This window comes from Poecilia latipinna, unplaced genomic scaffold (assembly GCF_001443285.1).
Source record: "Poecilia latipinna isolate Pla-1442-1.1 unplaced genomic scaffold, P_latipinna-1.0 Scaffold1796, whole genome shotgun sequence".
NCBI classification, from domain to species: domain Eukaryota; kingdom Metazoa; phylum Chordata; class Actinopteri; order Cyprinodontiformes; family Poeciliidae; genus Poecilia; species Poecilia latipinna.
This window is the reverse complement of record NW_015114412.1, coordinates 217050-233275: the sequence shown is the minus strand read 5'-3', so window position 1 is coordinate 233275 and position 16226 is coordinate 217050. Positions and strand designations below refer to the sequence as shown.

At 41.1% G+C, this 16226-nt stretch overlaps 1 protein-coding gene and 1 long non-coding RNA gene across 2 annotated transcripts in view; one reads left to right on the top strand and one right to left on the bottom strand.

Moving 5' to 3' along the window:
* The window catches only part of LOC106965278 (uncharacterized), a 130305-nt gene that overhangs the window by 13150 nt on the left and 100929 nt on the right, over positions 1–16226 (bottom strand). The window lies entirely within an intron of this gene.
* LOC106965276 (A disintegrin and metalloproteinase with thrombospondin motifs 20) overlaps positions 1–16226 on the top strand; it is a 105429-nt gene that overhangs the window by 26054 nt on the left and 63149 nt on the right. Inside the window, exons 5-11 of the mRNA XM_015061272.1 lie at positions 139–222; positions 1942–2066; positions 2155–2195; positions 2411–2516; positions 6998–7144; positions 12091–12232; positions 13391–13495. Of these exons, the coding sequence (XP_014916758.1) occupies positions 139–222; positions 1942–2066; positions 2155–2195; positions 2411–2516; positions 6998–7144; positions 12091–12232; positions 13391–13495 (750 nt within the window). The remainder of the gene's footprint in view (positions 1–138; positions 223–1941; positions 2067–2154; positions 2196–2410; positions 2517–6997; positions 7145–12090; positions 12233–13390; positions 13496–16226) is intronic.

Here is a 16226-nt window from a genome sequence, read left to right as displayed (position 1 = left end):
ACCCCTCAAATTTTTTTTTTTTTTTTTTTTTTCTCTCCTCCCCCCCTCATTCTAAACATGACACACTGTGTTCCGGGGGCAGGTTAGTGGAGATTTCGTCCACATTTTTTTTGTCTGTGTGTTTCGTTTCTGTTACAGGTAGCAGCGGTGTACAGGGACCCCAGTGTAGGGAACCTCATTAACATCATGATCGTCAAGCTGGTCATCATCCACAATGAGCAGGTGAGTACAACCAGCCTTCAATGCTCCCTATATGCCGGGTCTTTGGTATATTGCTGACATCATCCCAGGTGTTTGTGGTTTGGAGTTTTTTTTTTGTTTTTCTTTTTTCTTTCTTACCTTCCTTCCCCAAGGAACCTGCTTGAAATGATTCTCCGCCTTCCTTGTCATTCTCACATCTCGTGAGAGGTCTCCTTGGAGAACAGGTGACACTGAGGTGAAGCCTCTGCAGGAGACGGGTTGTGAACTTTTATTGATTTTGAAAACATGCATGAATGTACAGAGAGGCGCTTAATAAGATAAGGAAGGTGGAAGAATTCTCACTAAAACTTGGAAGATGGAGCGCATCACGCCAGCTCTAAAGTCCCTACACTGGCTCCCTGGAGCTCAGAGAATAGACTATAAAATATTATAAATCGCTGAATACATTAAAGAGCTGCTGTTGTTGTACCAGCCTTCCAGACCCCTCAGGTCTTCTGGTTCTGGTTCTGCTCTGCATCCCCAGAACCAGAACCAAACATGGGGAAGCAGCATTCAGCTTCTATGCACCACAAATCTGGAACAAGGTTCCAGAAAACTGCAAAACTGCTGAGACAGTGAGTTCCTTTAAATCTAGACTAAAAAGTCAGCTGTTTGGACAGCCTTTGAAACATAGACAATTACCAATTTAACGACGGCTCTTGACTGAATGCATTGTTTCGATAGTTGATTCTGTGCTGCATGACTTTGTTTATTGTGTTTTCGTGATGTAAAGCACGTTGAAATGCCTTGCTGCTGAAATGTGCTATCCAGATCAAATCTGATTGACTCGATTTTATTGATTGAACGAAACAAAATCACCTGTGGTGAATGACACATTCGTTTAGGAGAACCTGCTTTATTCTGCAGGAACTTAAAGGGCCAATTTGTTTTTTTTGTTGTTTTTTTTAGTTGAGGCACTCCTAAGAGGTTTTAATCGTAGCCACAGTAGATCTTTATACTAGGATTTTTATTTAACATAAAGCAGACTTCTACAGTCTTAAGAAGTAAGATAGAAAACCCATTGCAGTAGATTATTAAGATTCTAGAGACGTCCACATAAAGACTTTTGTCCCTGATTTCAATCAGGGACAAAAAAGCAAGAAGGTTCTGGGTTTGAAACCCGACCTTTTTGGATGAAGTTTGCATGTTCATGCGTGGGTTCTCTCTGGGTACTCTTTCTTCCCACAGCCCAATCTAAAACATAACTCTCAGGTCAATTGAATACCCTAAATTGTTCTTCGATATGAGAGTGTGCACGGTTGTTTGTCATGTGAGTTATACTTTATTAAGTTTTACTCCACTTTACTTTTAAGAGCAGATTCTTTTCAGAGATATTTCTCATTCTCGGTGTGTGTTTCACACAGGATGATCTTTGGTGGCGGACTGCCTCCAAACAGCCACATACTGTGCAGAAGAAAATCATTTACTTCCTTGTAAAGGACCATCTAATGCAAACAGGAGGGATGTTTGAGGGCTTATAAATTAATTTGCTGACACTTGAGATTAGCTGTGGTCTCTCCAGGTCTAGCTGTTAGCTTCAGCATCGGAGGAACCAGAGAGAAGTCAAAGGCTTCAGATAATACAGGAACAACTCCCAGTCTCTTAGCGGACGCACACATAAAATAAACCGACTCCATCAAATTTAATTAACTAAATCTGGCGTCGTTGCTGCATGTGTTGACCCCTGCTCCACCAAAACAGGAAGGACCCACTGTGAGCTTCAACGCTGCCACCACTCTCCACAACTTCTGCGTCTGGCAGCAGAGCCAGAACATCCAGGACGACAGCCATCCTTCTCACCACGACACCGCGCTCCTCATCACCAGGTGCGTTTTGAGCGCCGTTCTTTACAACGAGGCCAACTTCTCCAAGCGAGCGCACGCATGAGAATATTATTTCATCTTCTCTCTCCAGGGAGGATATCTGCCGTGCAAAAGATAAATGTGACACGTTGGGTAAACGTCACCGTTTTTTGTTTTTTTTCTATGAAATTTTCCACCTCACTTCCAAACTCTCAAAACTATTCTTGGTCAGCTAATAATATTAAGAGGAGATCTTTTCTTTTTTGTGAGTTGGGTTGGGTTTAACAGCTAAGCATTTTCCCTCAAATAGTTGCAATTTTGTGAGTTTCTGTATGCGTGTACGTGTGTGTGTGTGTCTTTGTGTGTAGGACTTGCAGAGCTCGGCACCATGTGCGATCCGTTCCGCAGCTGCTCCATCAGTGAAGAAAATGGAATTAGTGCCTCCTTCACCATCGCTCATGAGCTGGGCCATGTGTAAGTTGCAGCTTAGAGCCTGAAGCAACCTCTTTCACCTCTAACCACACACGCACACACACACACACGCACACACACACACACACACACACACACACACACACACACATGCAGTGCACGCGTGCACACTCCGTCTCACCCCTTGCAGACTACCTTGACAACAAAAGCTCCCTTATAAAGAGATGCAGGGTGCAGCAGCCACAGGTGCAAAACATAATAAAGTATAAAAAAAAAAAGTCTCCTAATAACACGCGGGCCTGCAATACCTTATAATACAGATCAAGTAAGTGCTGGGAGCTTTACCTTGACAATGGCAAGGTTAGATGGATTTTAGTGTGGATATGTTTGAAAACCCCCCTGCAGTGCCTTGCAAGAATATTCACATTTTGTCACAATGCGAGACAAACTTCAGTGTGCTTTACGCACAAACGATCACACAACTGAAGTGAAAGGGGGGGAAAAAATTGTGTTTGAGACATTTCTTTTTACAAGCAAAACTCTAAACTAAGAGGCATGGGTTTGTATTCAGCCCCATTTACTTTGATGCCACCTAAATAAAATCCAGTTTCTGCTACATGCCATTACACCCTATGTTTTTACACATGTGGACTTATTTACTAATGATTTGTAAATGCACTTGGTTACATTCTCTTGTTTTTCTATTTATCTTTATTTATTGCAAAAAAATAACAACAACAAAATCTTACAAGGTATTATTTGGCTCAGTTTCTACAGCAAATATTTTAGTGCACTTGAAATAAGCTAAACTAAGTTACAAGTAAATTTTTAGCAACATGTAGGAGCTTGTTTTAAGTCAATAATTCTTTAGTATTGATGAAAAAGTAAAAGCTTTAAGTGAATTTTTAATGTGTGGTTCCACTGGCAGACTATTCCATCAAAAATGAAGGAATTATTGCTTGTAAGTTAGCTTTGCCTTACGTCACTAAAAACTAGACTTAAAATACTTGGTAAGATTTTGTGTTTTTGCATTGCAATTTTGTCGTTTTGCCGCAGTTTTTGTAACGTTTTCCCTGTTTCCTGCCGAGTAGAAGCGCTAACGATTGCTACGGACAAAGAGCGAGCACAAGGCTGCGTCTTGGGTTCTCACTACACCGGCCGTCCTCTCTTTACTTATCGCTCCCAAAGACACACGGAACAACACGTGGACGTCGCAGCGCCATCGTGGGCGAGTCGTCTGACGCGGAGTGACAGCGGCGGTGTCACGACGTGCGCGTCTGGCAGAGATGCTGTTTCCACAACAAGCTGACACACGTGTCACGTTAGAAAACGACCTGTATAAATTATCCGTCTCAAAATGGCCGAGTCAAAACACATGACCTTATCTCCAGAGTGGAGTGCTGTTTATTTCAAACATTCCTCTGAGGCCGCCGATCCCCGGTAAAAAAAAAAAAAAAAAAAATCACGTTTTGCCTCCGCTCTCTTGCGGTTCTGGTTTCAGGTGATCTTAATAAGGTGCAATCTGAGAAGCGTTATTTTCTACTTCTTCCTTAGACGAGGAGCTTAATTCATAGGTGATTTTCCGTCCCTGCGAAGCTCGCCCCTTTGCCAAGTTTTCTCTTTTCTTTTCTTTTTTTTCTCCTTTTGTCTCTTCCTGCCCACCTACTTTGCAGAGTGTAATCAGGAAAATAAAGGAGAGATTTTCTTTCTTGTCTGGCTCCGGATAGTGAAAAGGACCAGTGTCAGTGTGTGAGTCGCGGCTCGAGAATGGCAGATATTCTTCTCTACCTCCTCTGTCACGCTCACACATTCTTCCAGTGGAGCGATTGAGCCAGAGTAACAGCAGATGGGAGGGTCTCGCTCCCTCCACTTTTTTTTTTTTTTTTTTTTTTGCTCACAACTCATGTGGATCTGTTTATGCTAAAGTTCAAGCAGCTGGAGGCCCAGTTGGTTCCGACTCTGGCTGAGAGTTGATGGCGGTATGAGCCGGCGTGGGGTGGAGGGAGTCGCCCGAGAGCGCTGCAGATTAGAGTGAGACTCAGCCTAATGGACGGGATCGCTAATAGCCATCGTGGGGATTTGACTGGTGTCACTTGATAGGTATTTAAAAGGCGATGCAGGTAATCACTTTAGACACAAATCAAGATATTTCTTTTATCTACAACTTCATCTTCGTTGGACAGTTCCATATCAGTCAGACTGGATGGAACAATCACACATTTTCCCAACTGGATTCAGGGTTTGACTTTGACTGGACCATTCTAACATATGAATATGTGTTAAATCAAATCGTTCCATCATAGCTATGGTGTTTTAGACCATAGCCATGCTACGCTTGGTGCAATATGTTCATTCACGTCACAGTTATGCACATCTGTATGACCAATTTTCATAGAAAACCTAACTGAAATGCATTACATTTAGTGGTTGTGCTGTGAAAAAAGCTGCTTTTGCAGGGCTCATACCGCCATCAACAACGCACACACCATGCAGCAATCGCTCTCGCTTCACGGATCCGTCTATCGGCTGCTCGAAGTCATTTAATTAGAGAAACGTGTTTTCTTTCATGCGGAGCATCGGTCTAATAGAACCGCATTATGGGATTTGGAGTAATGGTTTTACTTTGTGAAGAGCTCTGAATTAAATTGTGACTTTGCGGACGCCGAGAACAGAATTTTTGCCCGTTATTGATATTCCCGTAAAACCGTGCGATTTACGGTCGAATTAGACTAAAAGCCTGCCATGTCACGGTTTTCAGCTCTTGTAGTCCTTTTACGAGTGAGACGAGTCACCTAAACGCCCTTAAATCACTTCATCACTTTTTATGAAAAGTAGGAAATTTGACTGGAGATTAGCAACACATAGTGCAAAAGTATTGAAACACAAAGTAGTGTATGTTTTTTTTTTTTTTAATTACGAGAATAAAGTCATCTTACAAGAACTAAAGTTGTACAACAATAAAGTTGGAATAATACGAAAACAAAGTAATAATATTACCAGAACACAGCTGTAATAATGCAAATATAAAGTTGCATTACATTAGAGTCAAAATAATGTGAGAATAAAGTTTTATGAAAAGGAAAATAATAAATGAAAATGAGGAATGCTGAGCATCTTGTGAAGTTATAATTTGGCATACGTTTTACAAATAAGGAAATATGTAACCTTTCAACACATCAACATGAAATTATTATCATCAGCAGCAGGACTTTGAAATGATCGTTCAAACGGCCGAGTCTATTTCGAGGACTGTACTTGTCACATCAGATCACAACAACTCTATCAAAGCTTCCTTGTCATTATTACTTTTTTTTTTCTCATGATTTTAAGATTTTCCTCTGGTAAAATTGCGTCTTTATTCTGCTAATTTTATGACTATATTCTCAAAATAATAAAATAAAAAACCCTAATTCTTATAGCCTGATAAGCCTGATTCTTTGTCGCATATCTCACAGAACAGATGATTGAAATAAAAGCCACTTTTTGAAGATATTGTTGTGTACTTTTTAAGAAAAAAAAAAAAAAGAACAAAAAAATTATTAAACCCTGAAATCGGATCTGATTTGCAAAATTCAGAGATTTCGTTTTCAAGCCTCATCGCCCAGCCCTGGAACAGATAAATCAAAACGTAACCATGGCTTCAAAAGGCCCGGCTGGTTATAACATGACACAGTATGATAAAAGGATTTATAAACTTTATACGTTATCCTCTTTTTGTTGATACCAGGAAATATCCATCATCTTTTATCGCTGGAGTTTACCTGCTGCTCCCGTTCAGGGCAGCTTTGATTTTGTTAGTGTTTTCCAGCAGCCGCCCCGTTTGCTGACTGTGCCGGAGGCTTAATAGTTTGCTGGGCGTTTGCCCTCAGGCCTTCGGCCCCTGCAGGGTGGGCCTCATGCCAGTCGAGCTGGATCTTGTTTTCGTGGCCGTGTGGACCGACCCTCAGCGACAGAACCAGAGTCCGTACTGTACGTTCGCTGGGCCACATCCTGTTGTAAACATGCGAGACATCATACAGCTGCGTGGATTCCTGTGTGTATAAATATAAGTGTGTCGCTCTCTCTGAGTGCTCCTGGGTTGTGGGGAAAACTGCAGGATAAGATAGGTCTCCGGCCCGCAGTGTGTCTGTGTGTTCCTGGCTCTTCCCTGCTTTTAAGCCCTTTGAGAATGTGAGGTGGTGAGCTATGGCCTACGAGGGGTGAGCTGGAGGTGGTTCTCACTAGCGTAGTGACTGTTAATCGATGCTGATCGATGCAAAGTGACAGTTTGCATTAAAAGTAGCTCCCCCTACTGGCCAGTTAAAGTTGCATTAAAAAGGCAAGAAGTAAAGAAGTTTTAAATGTTTAGGAAAGGAAAGTAAGAAGGTTTATTTGTGGGGGAAAAAAAACAACAAAACAAAACAAGAGAAAAGGTGTGTGAGCTGCATGGTAACAGTTTCTCTCCTGATAAACGGATCGCTCTAGTTTCAACGAGACATTTAAGACGTGTTTCTAATCCCTCCTTTTGCAACTCTCTGCTTCAGGTTCAACATGCCTCATGACGACAATCCCAAGTGCAGAGAGGCGGGCATGAAGCACCAGTATCACGTCATGGCTCCCACCCTCAACTACGACACCAACCCGTGGTCGTGGTCCAAGTGCAGCCGCAAATACATCACAGAGTTTCTAGAGTGGGTGCATTTGGCTTCTCTGTTTTTTGTTTTTTTTTGTTGTTGTTTTTTTTTTTGCTCTTAACAAACCTCATTTATTCTATTGGATCTTATAGATCACGTTTGTCATTCTCACGGCCCGGGGCCCAGCCTGGGTTGCTGTGGCTTTTTTTTTTTTTTTTTTTTTGTGGCCCTTTAGACAACGAATGGACACGTAGCAAGATAACATTATTCTGACAAAGCTGTTTTTGTCTGTGCACTGCCAAATTACATCAATGTGCAAACATGTTCAAAATGACTGAATTTTTAAGAAGTGCTGATCAAATGCAGACAGCAGTTTGTTCATATTTTAACAGTTTTGTTCATGGGGGTCTTATGAATACACTGTGCCACAAGAGTTTCATCCCTCTGTTATATACCAACTCTGAAACTTTAATGTGCATTTGCATTGGGCTTTCTTTTCTTTTTTTTTTTGCTCTAAGAACCCCTAGAAACCCCCCTCCCCCCCGCACTGCAGCCAAGTTCCTTCAGAAATCACCTAATTATTAAAAAAAAGCCCATCTGTGTTTGATTTAAACAGTTTAGATACAGCTGTTCAGAGGTTTGTTTGAGATCTGTGGTGAACGAGCTGCATCCCGAAGAACAACGAGCCCAGCAGACGCAGGCAGAGATAAAGTGGAGAAGTTTAAAGCGAGGCTCGGTTAAAAAACATCAAAAGCCTTGGAATCCTCACAGAGCTCTAAGGAAGCCCCTGTTTAAAGAAAGGCTTAAGACGCTCCATGTAAACTTTCCCAAAAGTCATGGGGGCGACACGGAGAAACCTGTAAGCCAAGTTGCTCCAATCAGACCAAACCAGAGTTGAGGTTGTCGGCCTGCATGGCAAAACATGGCGGTGGGAGCATCATGCTGCGGGGAGACTTTCCTTCAACACCGGCTGGGAAACGGCCCCATTCACACTTCTGTGGAAAAATTAGATATTAATTAACTAATGGCTGTTGCGTAAAATCTTAATGAAACACACGGACAATTACAGTGGCAACATGAAAAAAACAAAAACAAAAACGGGACAACGTTCAGGGGTATGAAGCATTTTTCAAAGCGCCGGTTTTCTCAGGAAGCAGAAAGAGCACCATTCTTCAGCCTTTTGGCAGCAGCTTCTCTCATGACGTAGCCCACAACACAAATAGGTCCTATGTCTCCGTCAGAACTTTAAAGACAGGTCGGCGCAATATAAACCGTGCGGAGTTGTTATTGCCTGGTGTCGAAAGAGTATTTCCTGTTTGAATCTGGAGGGATTGGGGGGCAGGAGTTCTGCCTCAGCTGACCTGAGGCATAAATCTACTCCTTCAGCCGTCTCTTCGCTCAGACGGGACGTCGGGCTCTCGCTAGCCTCCCGCTCGCCTGCAGTGTGGTCAGCGATCCCGCTAAAAAGGACTTCCCCTTTCAAATGGGAAATGCCAGTTGTTGTAAGATCCTCCCTCAACATGACCCTTTCATCCATCCTCCCCTTGCTTTTCCACTGGTAATTGCGGAGGCCCGTTCTCACAAAGAACAGCCTTATTTCTGGTTGAACATGCATCTTCAGTGCACAGACCGGACCAGTTTGGCGCTGCCTCACTTTCCAGTCAGCGATGACCTTAGCATTGAGCAGTCAGCCAAAAAAAGTGAAGGCGAATCCCTTTTCAACGTTTTTTTCTTTTTTTTTCCATTTCTGGTGCAATATAAAAGTGTTTCAGGAAAAGAAAAACACAAGCAGTGCATCAAGAAGGTATTCACAGCACTTCACTTTTTCCACATTTTGTTGTGTTAGAGCAGTGGTTCCCAAACTTTTTCCTGTGAGGGCCACATAACTTTTCCCTTCTCTGGTGGGGGGCCGTAGATTGTTGACAGGGGGGTGCGTTTCTCGATTGATTTTTACCCAGAAAGAACATGGGCAAAACCCATGAGTGAAACGGTCACTGGGACTGACTAGTATATATTCCATTGAAGGAATGTAACTTTAACAAATTAATTTATCATATGTTAACATAAAGTCTCGTTTTGAAGTATAAGCTGCTACTTACAGGCATCGCTTCGAAGAACTCGACCTGGAATGCGGCGTTCATAACAGACACGTTTTCATCTGCTCTCCCGCCAGCAAACAACCGTACTGATTAAATGACAAAAGTCAAGCCGGTCCCTAAAAGTCCAACAGATGGCAGCAATGTGACCCACAGTTTACAGGACACGCTTCCTGCTAAAGAGCCCCCTGGTGGTTGAAGAAAATGAAAAAAAAAAATCTGAATGCTCTGGAATTGTTCAGGGGGCCGGACAAAATGTAGAGGCGGGCATTTGGTCCGCCTCCACATTTATACAATTCTAAATTGTATAAATTTAGAATAAATTTATACAATTTATTCTAAATTGTATAAAGTTTTTATCTTTCCCCAAAATTCTGCACACAAATGTACACAGAAAAGCAATGTAGAAAAAGGTTTTTGAGATTTTATTTTTTGCAAATTTATTGAAATTAGAAAACAAAGAAGTCACATTTGCGTGATTACGACTGTGGCAATACAAAACGTGAAAAGCACTGTGAATAGTTTCCAGATGCACTGCATGCAGTCATATTTAATGAACCGGAATATTATCATGTATTTCAGAACCACAATTCGCTAAAGGAAACACGGTTTATAAATTACAGTATTAGTGGTGTTTTCAAACCTTTGTCTCTGTTGTTTATGACGGTTTTGCACATCCAGCAATTCTTAAGATTACAGTATTACATCAGACCAATAAGAAAAACACCAAAAAGTATATTTAACACCTGACCAAAGGATACTTTTAATCTTACATGAAGCGCACATTCTAACTATTCAAGTTTTTTTTTTTCGATATGGAAGCAAAGTGTAAAATGTAGGTGTGAACAGAGAGAAGCTGCCCCGTACGGTGGGAAAAGCCTGCTGGGTTTTTCTCAACCCAACAATAAGGGAACATGGATTCCTCCCATCATTTCTACTACAGTACCACTTCTGCTCAGCGGGCTGACCTGGTCAAGTACATCAGTGTTTTGGCAATAAAGAGCCAATTCAACTCTGGTCTTCTCTACCTATTCAACATTTTCTCCTCACAGGCCAAAGGATTCCTCTTCTCCCTCTCTTTGTCCCGCTTATGCTGTAATCACGTGTGTCGGGTTCTCACACCTGGAAGTTGGTGAAAAGTGTCTCTGTCGTATCTCAGCACTAAGTGGCCACATCAAAAATAATGAAGCTGTTTGTTAATTTTCTGGCTCTGTGTTTGTCGATTTAAGCCACGAATCTCAGACTGTCACCCGCCTAGCTACTGCATATACTGTAGCCAGTTTTCAAAGCATTTGGTATAAAATGACCAGAATAGCAAACGTTATAAGATAGCAACCGGGGAAAATGATCGGCGCCCGACAAAGTGTATCTCTCTGTTCTGGCAGACTAAATGAACAGCTTACCGTAGATTGCGATCTGGAAAATAGTTTCATAAAAGCAGCTTTTGTGCTTTTATGTCTTCTTCATTCAGTAGCAGCATCCGCAACGAAGAGTGTTATAGTACAAGTTGGTAGTGGTCAAGTATAGCACATGCACTGATCGAGGAAAAAAAAACAGATCACAATTTTTATTTTCTTTCTTGTCCAGCTGGTGTCTGGCCAGCGCTGGTCATCTACCAATTTTTATTTTTTGTTTTGACTCGTATGCACGACTTGCTGCCGTTTAGCTTCATATGGCAAGTTGACACTTGGAGTCTCTATGCAATTTCGTAAAAGAACTAAGACTGAAGTCTCAGAAACGGAGATTTCTAAAAAAAAAAAAAAAAAGTTTATATTTCCCTTGAAAAACGATCACAATGACCCCTTCTGTCTCCGATGGTCCTGGTTGTAATAATCACATGGGTCAGGACACTCAGATGATTTGCCGCTGAAAGACGCTCCGATATGGAAAGGCCTGCGTGGGTCTTCAACAAGCTGCCCTTTATTTTCCACTAACAGTACGTCCCGCCGCCGCTGTGCTCTTATTATAGAGAGCCGCTCCTGCTGCTGGCAGGCTTCGCACGCCGCAGTGTCATACCTCGCTGCTGGAAATGAAAGGGCAAAGAAACAAAGTGACTGTAACCCCGGATAATCCCGTATAATTATTGGCTTGTCACATCAGCTGGTTGCTTTGTGGAGCAGGTGTTTTAGCCGCTCAATCCAGGATGAGATTGTCAGAGCGGCGCAGACATGTTGTGTAATTACACATCTATTCACGTCTCATCGGAGAGTTTCCTCTTTTTTTTTCTGCACCCCCCCAAAAGTAAACAAAAAAAAAAAAAGAAGAAGAGGTCCTTTGTGGCTCGGCTCACTTTGCCGACATGTTTGATGGGAGCCTTTTCACGGCCGTGAAGGCTGATGGCTTTACATGCAGGCTGCCCGGCGCGCATACTCTCGGTCCAGCTGTGCTTTGGTCGTCTCTTTGTTCCTAACCTTGTGGCTCAGGGTGGAGCTGCTTTACAGTACAATACGTTATTATACAGAAATATTCACAAATTGATTTAATTTGCGTCAAGTTGCTTTGGGATTCCTAATGACTGTAGTTGGCAGGTTTCAGCTTAAAAAAAAAAAAAAAAAAAAAAAAAACCTTTAGGACCATAATTATTGTCAGCAGATAAATCCTGTTCATTCTGCTGTCAAAGGCCATTTTGACCCAGTTTTCTAAGTGATGTAATATATTAATAGAGACAATATTTACCAACAGACTCAGAGGAGTTAGTCTCTTCAGGTAACCGTCCAGACCACCCACAGACATGTTTACTTTGCCTTTATGACAGAGATGACACTGAGATGTTCAACCTTTTTAGGCTCATGAAATACTGTATTACCTTGAAATTGCCCGGTGAGTGTACATTTCGCGGTAACTATGGTGAGGCTTAGTGCTTTTCTGTTTCATTTTCTTTGATACACACTCTTTTTCGTCTGTCAGCACTGGATACGGGGAGTGCCTGCTGGATGAGCCCGTTGGCAGAACATATGAGCTTCCCACACTCCTGCCTGGCCAGATATACAATGCCAACAAACAGTGCGAGCTGATGTTTGGGCCTGGCTCCCAAATTTGCCCCTATATGGTAAGTCGACATATATATATATATATATATATATATATATATATATATATATATATATATATATATATATATATATATAAACATTTTTAAAAATCGATGAGGATGGCAGGTTTAAACTTTAGATAACTTCCATTCAGCAACATTTCTGATGGAAAATGAGACAAGCATCTCTGAAAAGATAACTAAACAATGTAAAAGGAGTGTCAACATGAAGAGGGGAAAAAAAAAATTATTTACATTTTTGTCAAAAATTCTTTATACGCATTTCATTTATCAATTGGACTTTCTCCCCCAGGGGTATGACTAAAGACGGGTTTAACAGCAATTAATTTCTTCTTTCACTCTAAAGCAATTGTGACAGCGGGAATTTACCAGGCATTACGAGAAAAAAACGGATATTTCAAAGAGACAAAGAGAACTGACGACTGACGTCACAATGAGCACCAGAGAAGATAGATAATAACAGGCTGAAACATTACAACGATTTTAAACAAACAATCACAAATTCAATAGGAGATTTTCCTCACAGGAGTGATAGAATAGGAATATTTATGGTTTCTCCTTTGTAGACTCTGCAGGCCGTTTCATTTCGAACACAGACCTCGATGCATATTCTGAGTGGGATTTAACCACGTTGAAGGTGATTGTACTTAAAATGTGTATTTGTTGGAGTTAATAAATACTAATACATAATTTTGAGTAAGCTAAAGTTTGCACTTTAAACATTTTTAAAATGAGGATGAAGTTTCTCCTCTTTGAGCTTCGTGGAGAGGCTAAACGCACACAGGAGGAAGGCAGGCTTGTGATTGAGATTAAATTTGACAAAACAATCAAGAGTTACAAAACCACAGAGGGAAAGGCAACCAAAAATTAAACAAACAGAAATCCAGAGAAACACAGGAAAATGTAAAGCAGTAGCACCACTAAGTGCAAAAAATGGACATGAACACCAAAGTCCAAAACGCACTAAAGTCAAACAGAAACCTAATACTCAAAACCACTAAATAAAGTCCTCTGTGTTTCCACAACTCTAGCAAAACTCATCAGGTGCTAAAAGCTCCAAGGTCAGATCTGTAGAGATTTTCCCCCCTTGTCAATCCAGGTTTTATTGATACAGTTAACCTTATTTTTTATTTATTTTGTATTTTTTTATTACAGAAACAGTGCAAAAGGTTGTGGTGTACGAGTGCAGAGGGGGACCACAAAGGCTGTCGCACACAACACATGCCCCTGGCCGACGGGACCGAGTGTGGACATGGAATGGTGGGTCATTCTGTATGTTTGAAGCACGTAGGTGTTAATAAACACGGCACACTGCATGGCCTGCTGCGCCACAATTCTTGCTTAGTTGAAACAGGTTGATATACAGTGATTTAAAATAAAAAGTATTGATGAATTATTTTCAACTTTTTCCTTCCCCTTCCCATCTTTCAATAAAAATCCTATTAAGATAGGTTAAATTTTCAAAAAAACAAAAAAAGTAAAAAGTTCAAGAGGTTTGAACACTTTTAAAATGGTCTCACTTCTGAAGTTTCTTTCCTTTTTAGCACACTGATTGAAAAACATCTGCATCTCAGAATAAACGAAAACGCAGGACGATCCGATGCTGGAGAGAGAAGTTTCAAATGCTTTTCTTCGTTAATCATTCTGTTACTTTGCTGAAGAGAGCCAGGTTGCGTTTCAAGCAAAATGCAGGGCTGACGCATGCCAGAATTTCCTTGAAAAGACGTTTCAAACTCCTAACTACCTCTCCAGTTCTCTGTTTCTACCAGCAAAATGGAATAATTTATCATACATTACTCCACCGCCTGCATTCTGGTAGCAGAAACCGATGTAAGGGAAGTCGGGTGATGATGAGAGTTAGAAACTTGAAGCTTTCCCATCCTGTGTTGTTAAAGGCCCCCCCTTCCCCCCCACCACCTGCCCTCCTCGCTCTGGGACCGTATGCTAATCAGAGCTGAGTTGGTGGGTCGCTCTCTGAGTGTACATGGATGGGAAAGCCAGAAGTAGAAGGCGGCGGGGGTGGGGTGAAAGAAAAAAAGAGAGAGAAATGAAAGACACCCTGATGGAGGGAGGATGGATTGTTTTAAAAGACCATACCGCCCGCTGTTCACAGTTGAGCCACCTTGTTTTGAACCTGTGACCCCTCTAAAAGGCAGGTGATTGGGTGAGCCAGCGGTCTCGCGATGGACGTAACATCAGTGATTCCGCACATGGTGGGCTGGTGTTAGCATTTGGAGCATGCATGGAGGTCAGAGGGAAAGGAAGGAAGAGGGAAGGACGCCTCTCGTTTCTTCTTAACCTCTTGGCCTTCATGAGTCTTGCGCTCTGAGCCCATGTTACGTCTCACATCCTTTCATCTCCCTCCTCGCCATGTTAGGGCCTGGATCTGCCCAGGTTACCAAGGAGGAGTTAACGGGGGATGGCTGACATCTTAATCCAACTGCAACAACCAGTCTAAACAGTAATGTGCCTGGACTGAATTCTCCGTTCTCATCTCATTCTGTATGTGGGAGAAACAGAGAGTTTAGTGGATCTGAGTGGTTTTCTTGATGAAGAAACAACCTCTCAACCTCTCCGGGATTGATGTTCTTACTGATGAGTGATCTTCAGCTGCTGATTGGTTTCAGTTAAATGGGCAAACTTGTTTTGTTAAATGGTAATGCACATCACAGAACTGGACTTTTTTTATTTTTCACATCTCGTTTTGTGTAGTTTGTTTGTCGGGTGAAATTATATTAAAAGCAAAGAGCTTACACTAATACTTAAAAAAAAAGTTTTTGTGTTATGATCAAATGAAAACTAAACTGATCATCTTTGCTGGGTAAAGGATCAATGTTATTTTATGAGCAATGTCACTTAGATTGACAAGGGGAGTTAGAAAAAGCCGGAACATACAACTGGAAAAAAATGCATTTGATTTGTGGTAATTTTGTAGAATGTTTATCAGTAAAAGAATAAGGTAATTGAGATGTATACAAGGTGAAACGTTACATTTTTTGGGTCCACCACTTTTTTCTCTAGAATGTTGATGATTTCACAGTGGAAAATATATATTACATTTATATTTTACTATAAATTACAAAGTACAATTTCTTTTAAGTCACGTTTGAGATATGTATACCATCTTTTTAACAACTGAAGTTAACATAGTTACTCGATAATGCTATGAAATGGCTCTATGTGCCTGGAAAACAAGTAGCACTGTCCCTTTAACACTTAGCAGCCTCAAGATTTAACCTCTTTGCTGCGATTCTCCAACCGTAAGTTGTGGGGATTTCCTCGTCCTTCCACAGTTGAAAGTTTGGGCTTACAAATTATTCTTTGTAGTCTTTTCATGAGATACGCAAACATCTATCTGACTTAAATGACATGTTCCCTTACGTATCTTATTTGAAGAAAGTTTCTCGGGGAGCCTGCGAGTCATGGAGTGTTAATTAATACGTTTCTAGACACTTGAAAAGGGAAAGCATAAATTAAAATGTCACAGTTTGGTTACATTTGTTTCACAGGAGTGATAATAGGGATGGCACACAGAAATTATTAAAAAGCAATCTTTTTTCTCTTATCAAATTACAGGATCTTTCTAGCGTGAAATCATGCTACTCCAAAAAAACAATTGTTTTTTTACACAAATAGTTGTTAAAGCTACTTAAGCATCTTATCTTATGGGGGCTTTGTTGTTTCCCCCCTTTTTATTTTTTCTTAACATTTTATTTTGCATAATAAGCATATTATTTATTTGGTTTTAATGGAGTTGTACGGAACCGTAAACAGAGCTACAATTATCTTCCCTGCGTTTTTATAAGAAAAAAAAAACTAATAAAAAATCAAAACCTATTTGATCTAAAAGTGAAAAAGGAAACAACTTTGAAACAGGAAATGCTTAAAAAGTTTAAAATCTTTCACATCCATTTTTTTTCTTCTTCTACATATTTATCTTCTCTTTGTGCGCGCGTCAGCTGTGGCACCACCTTTGTTTGCGGCGCTGAGG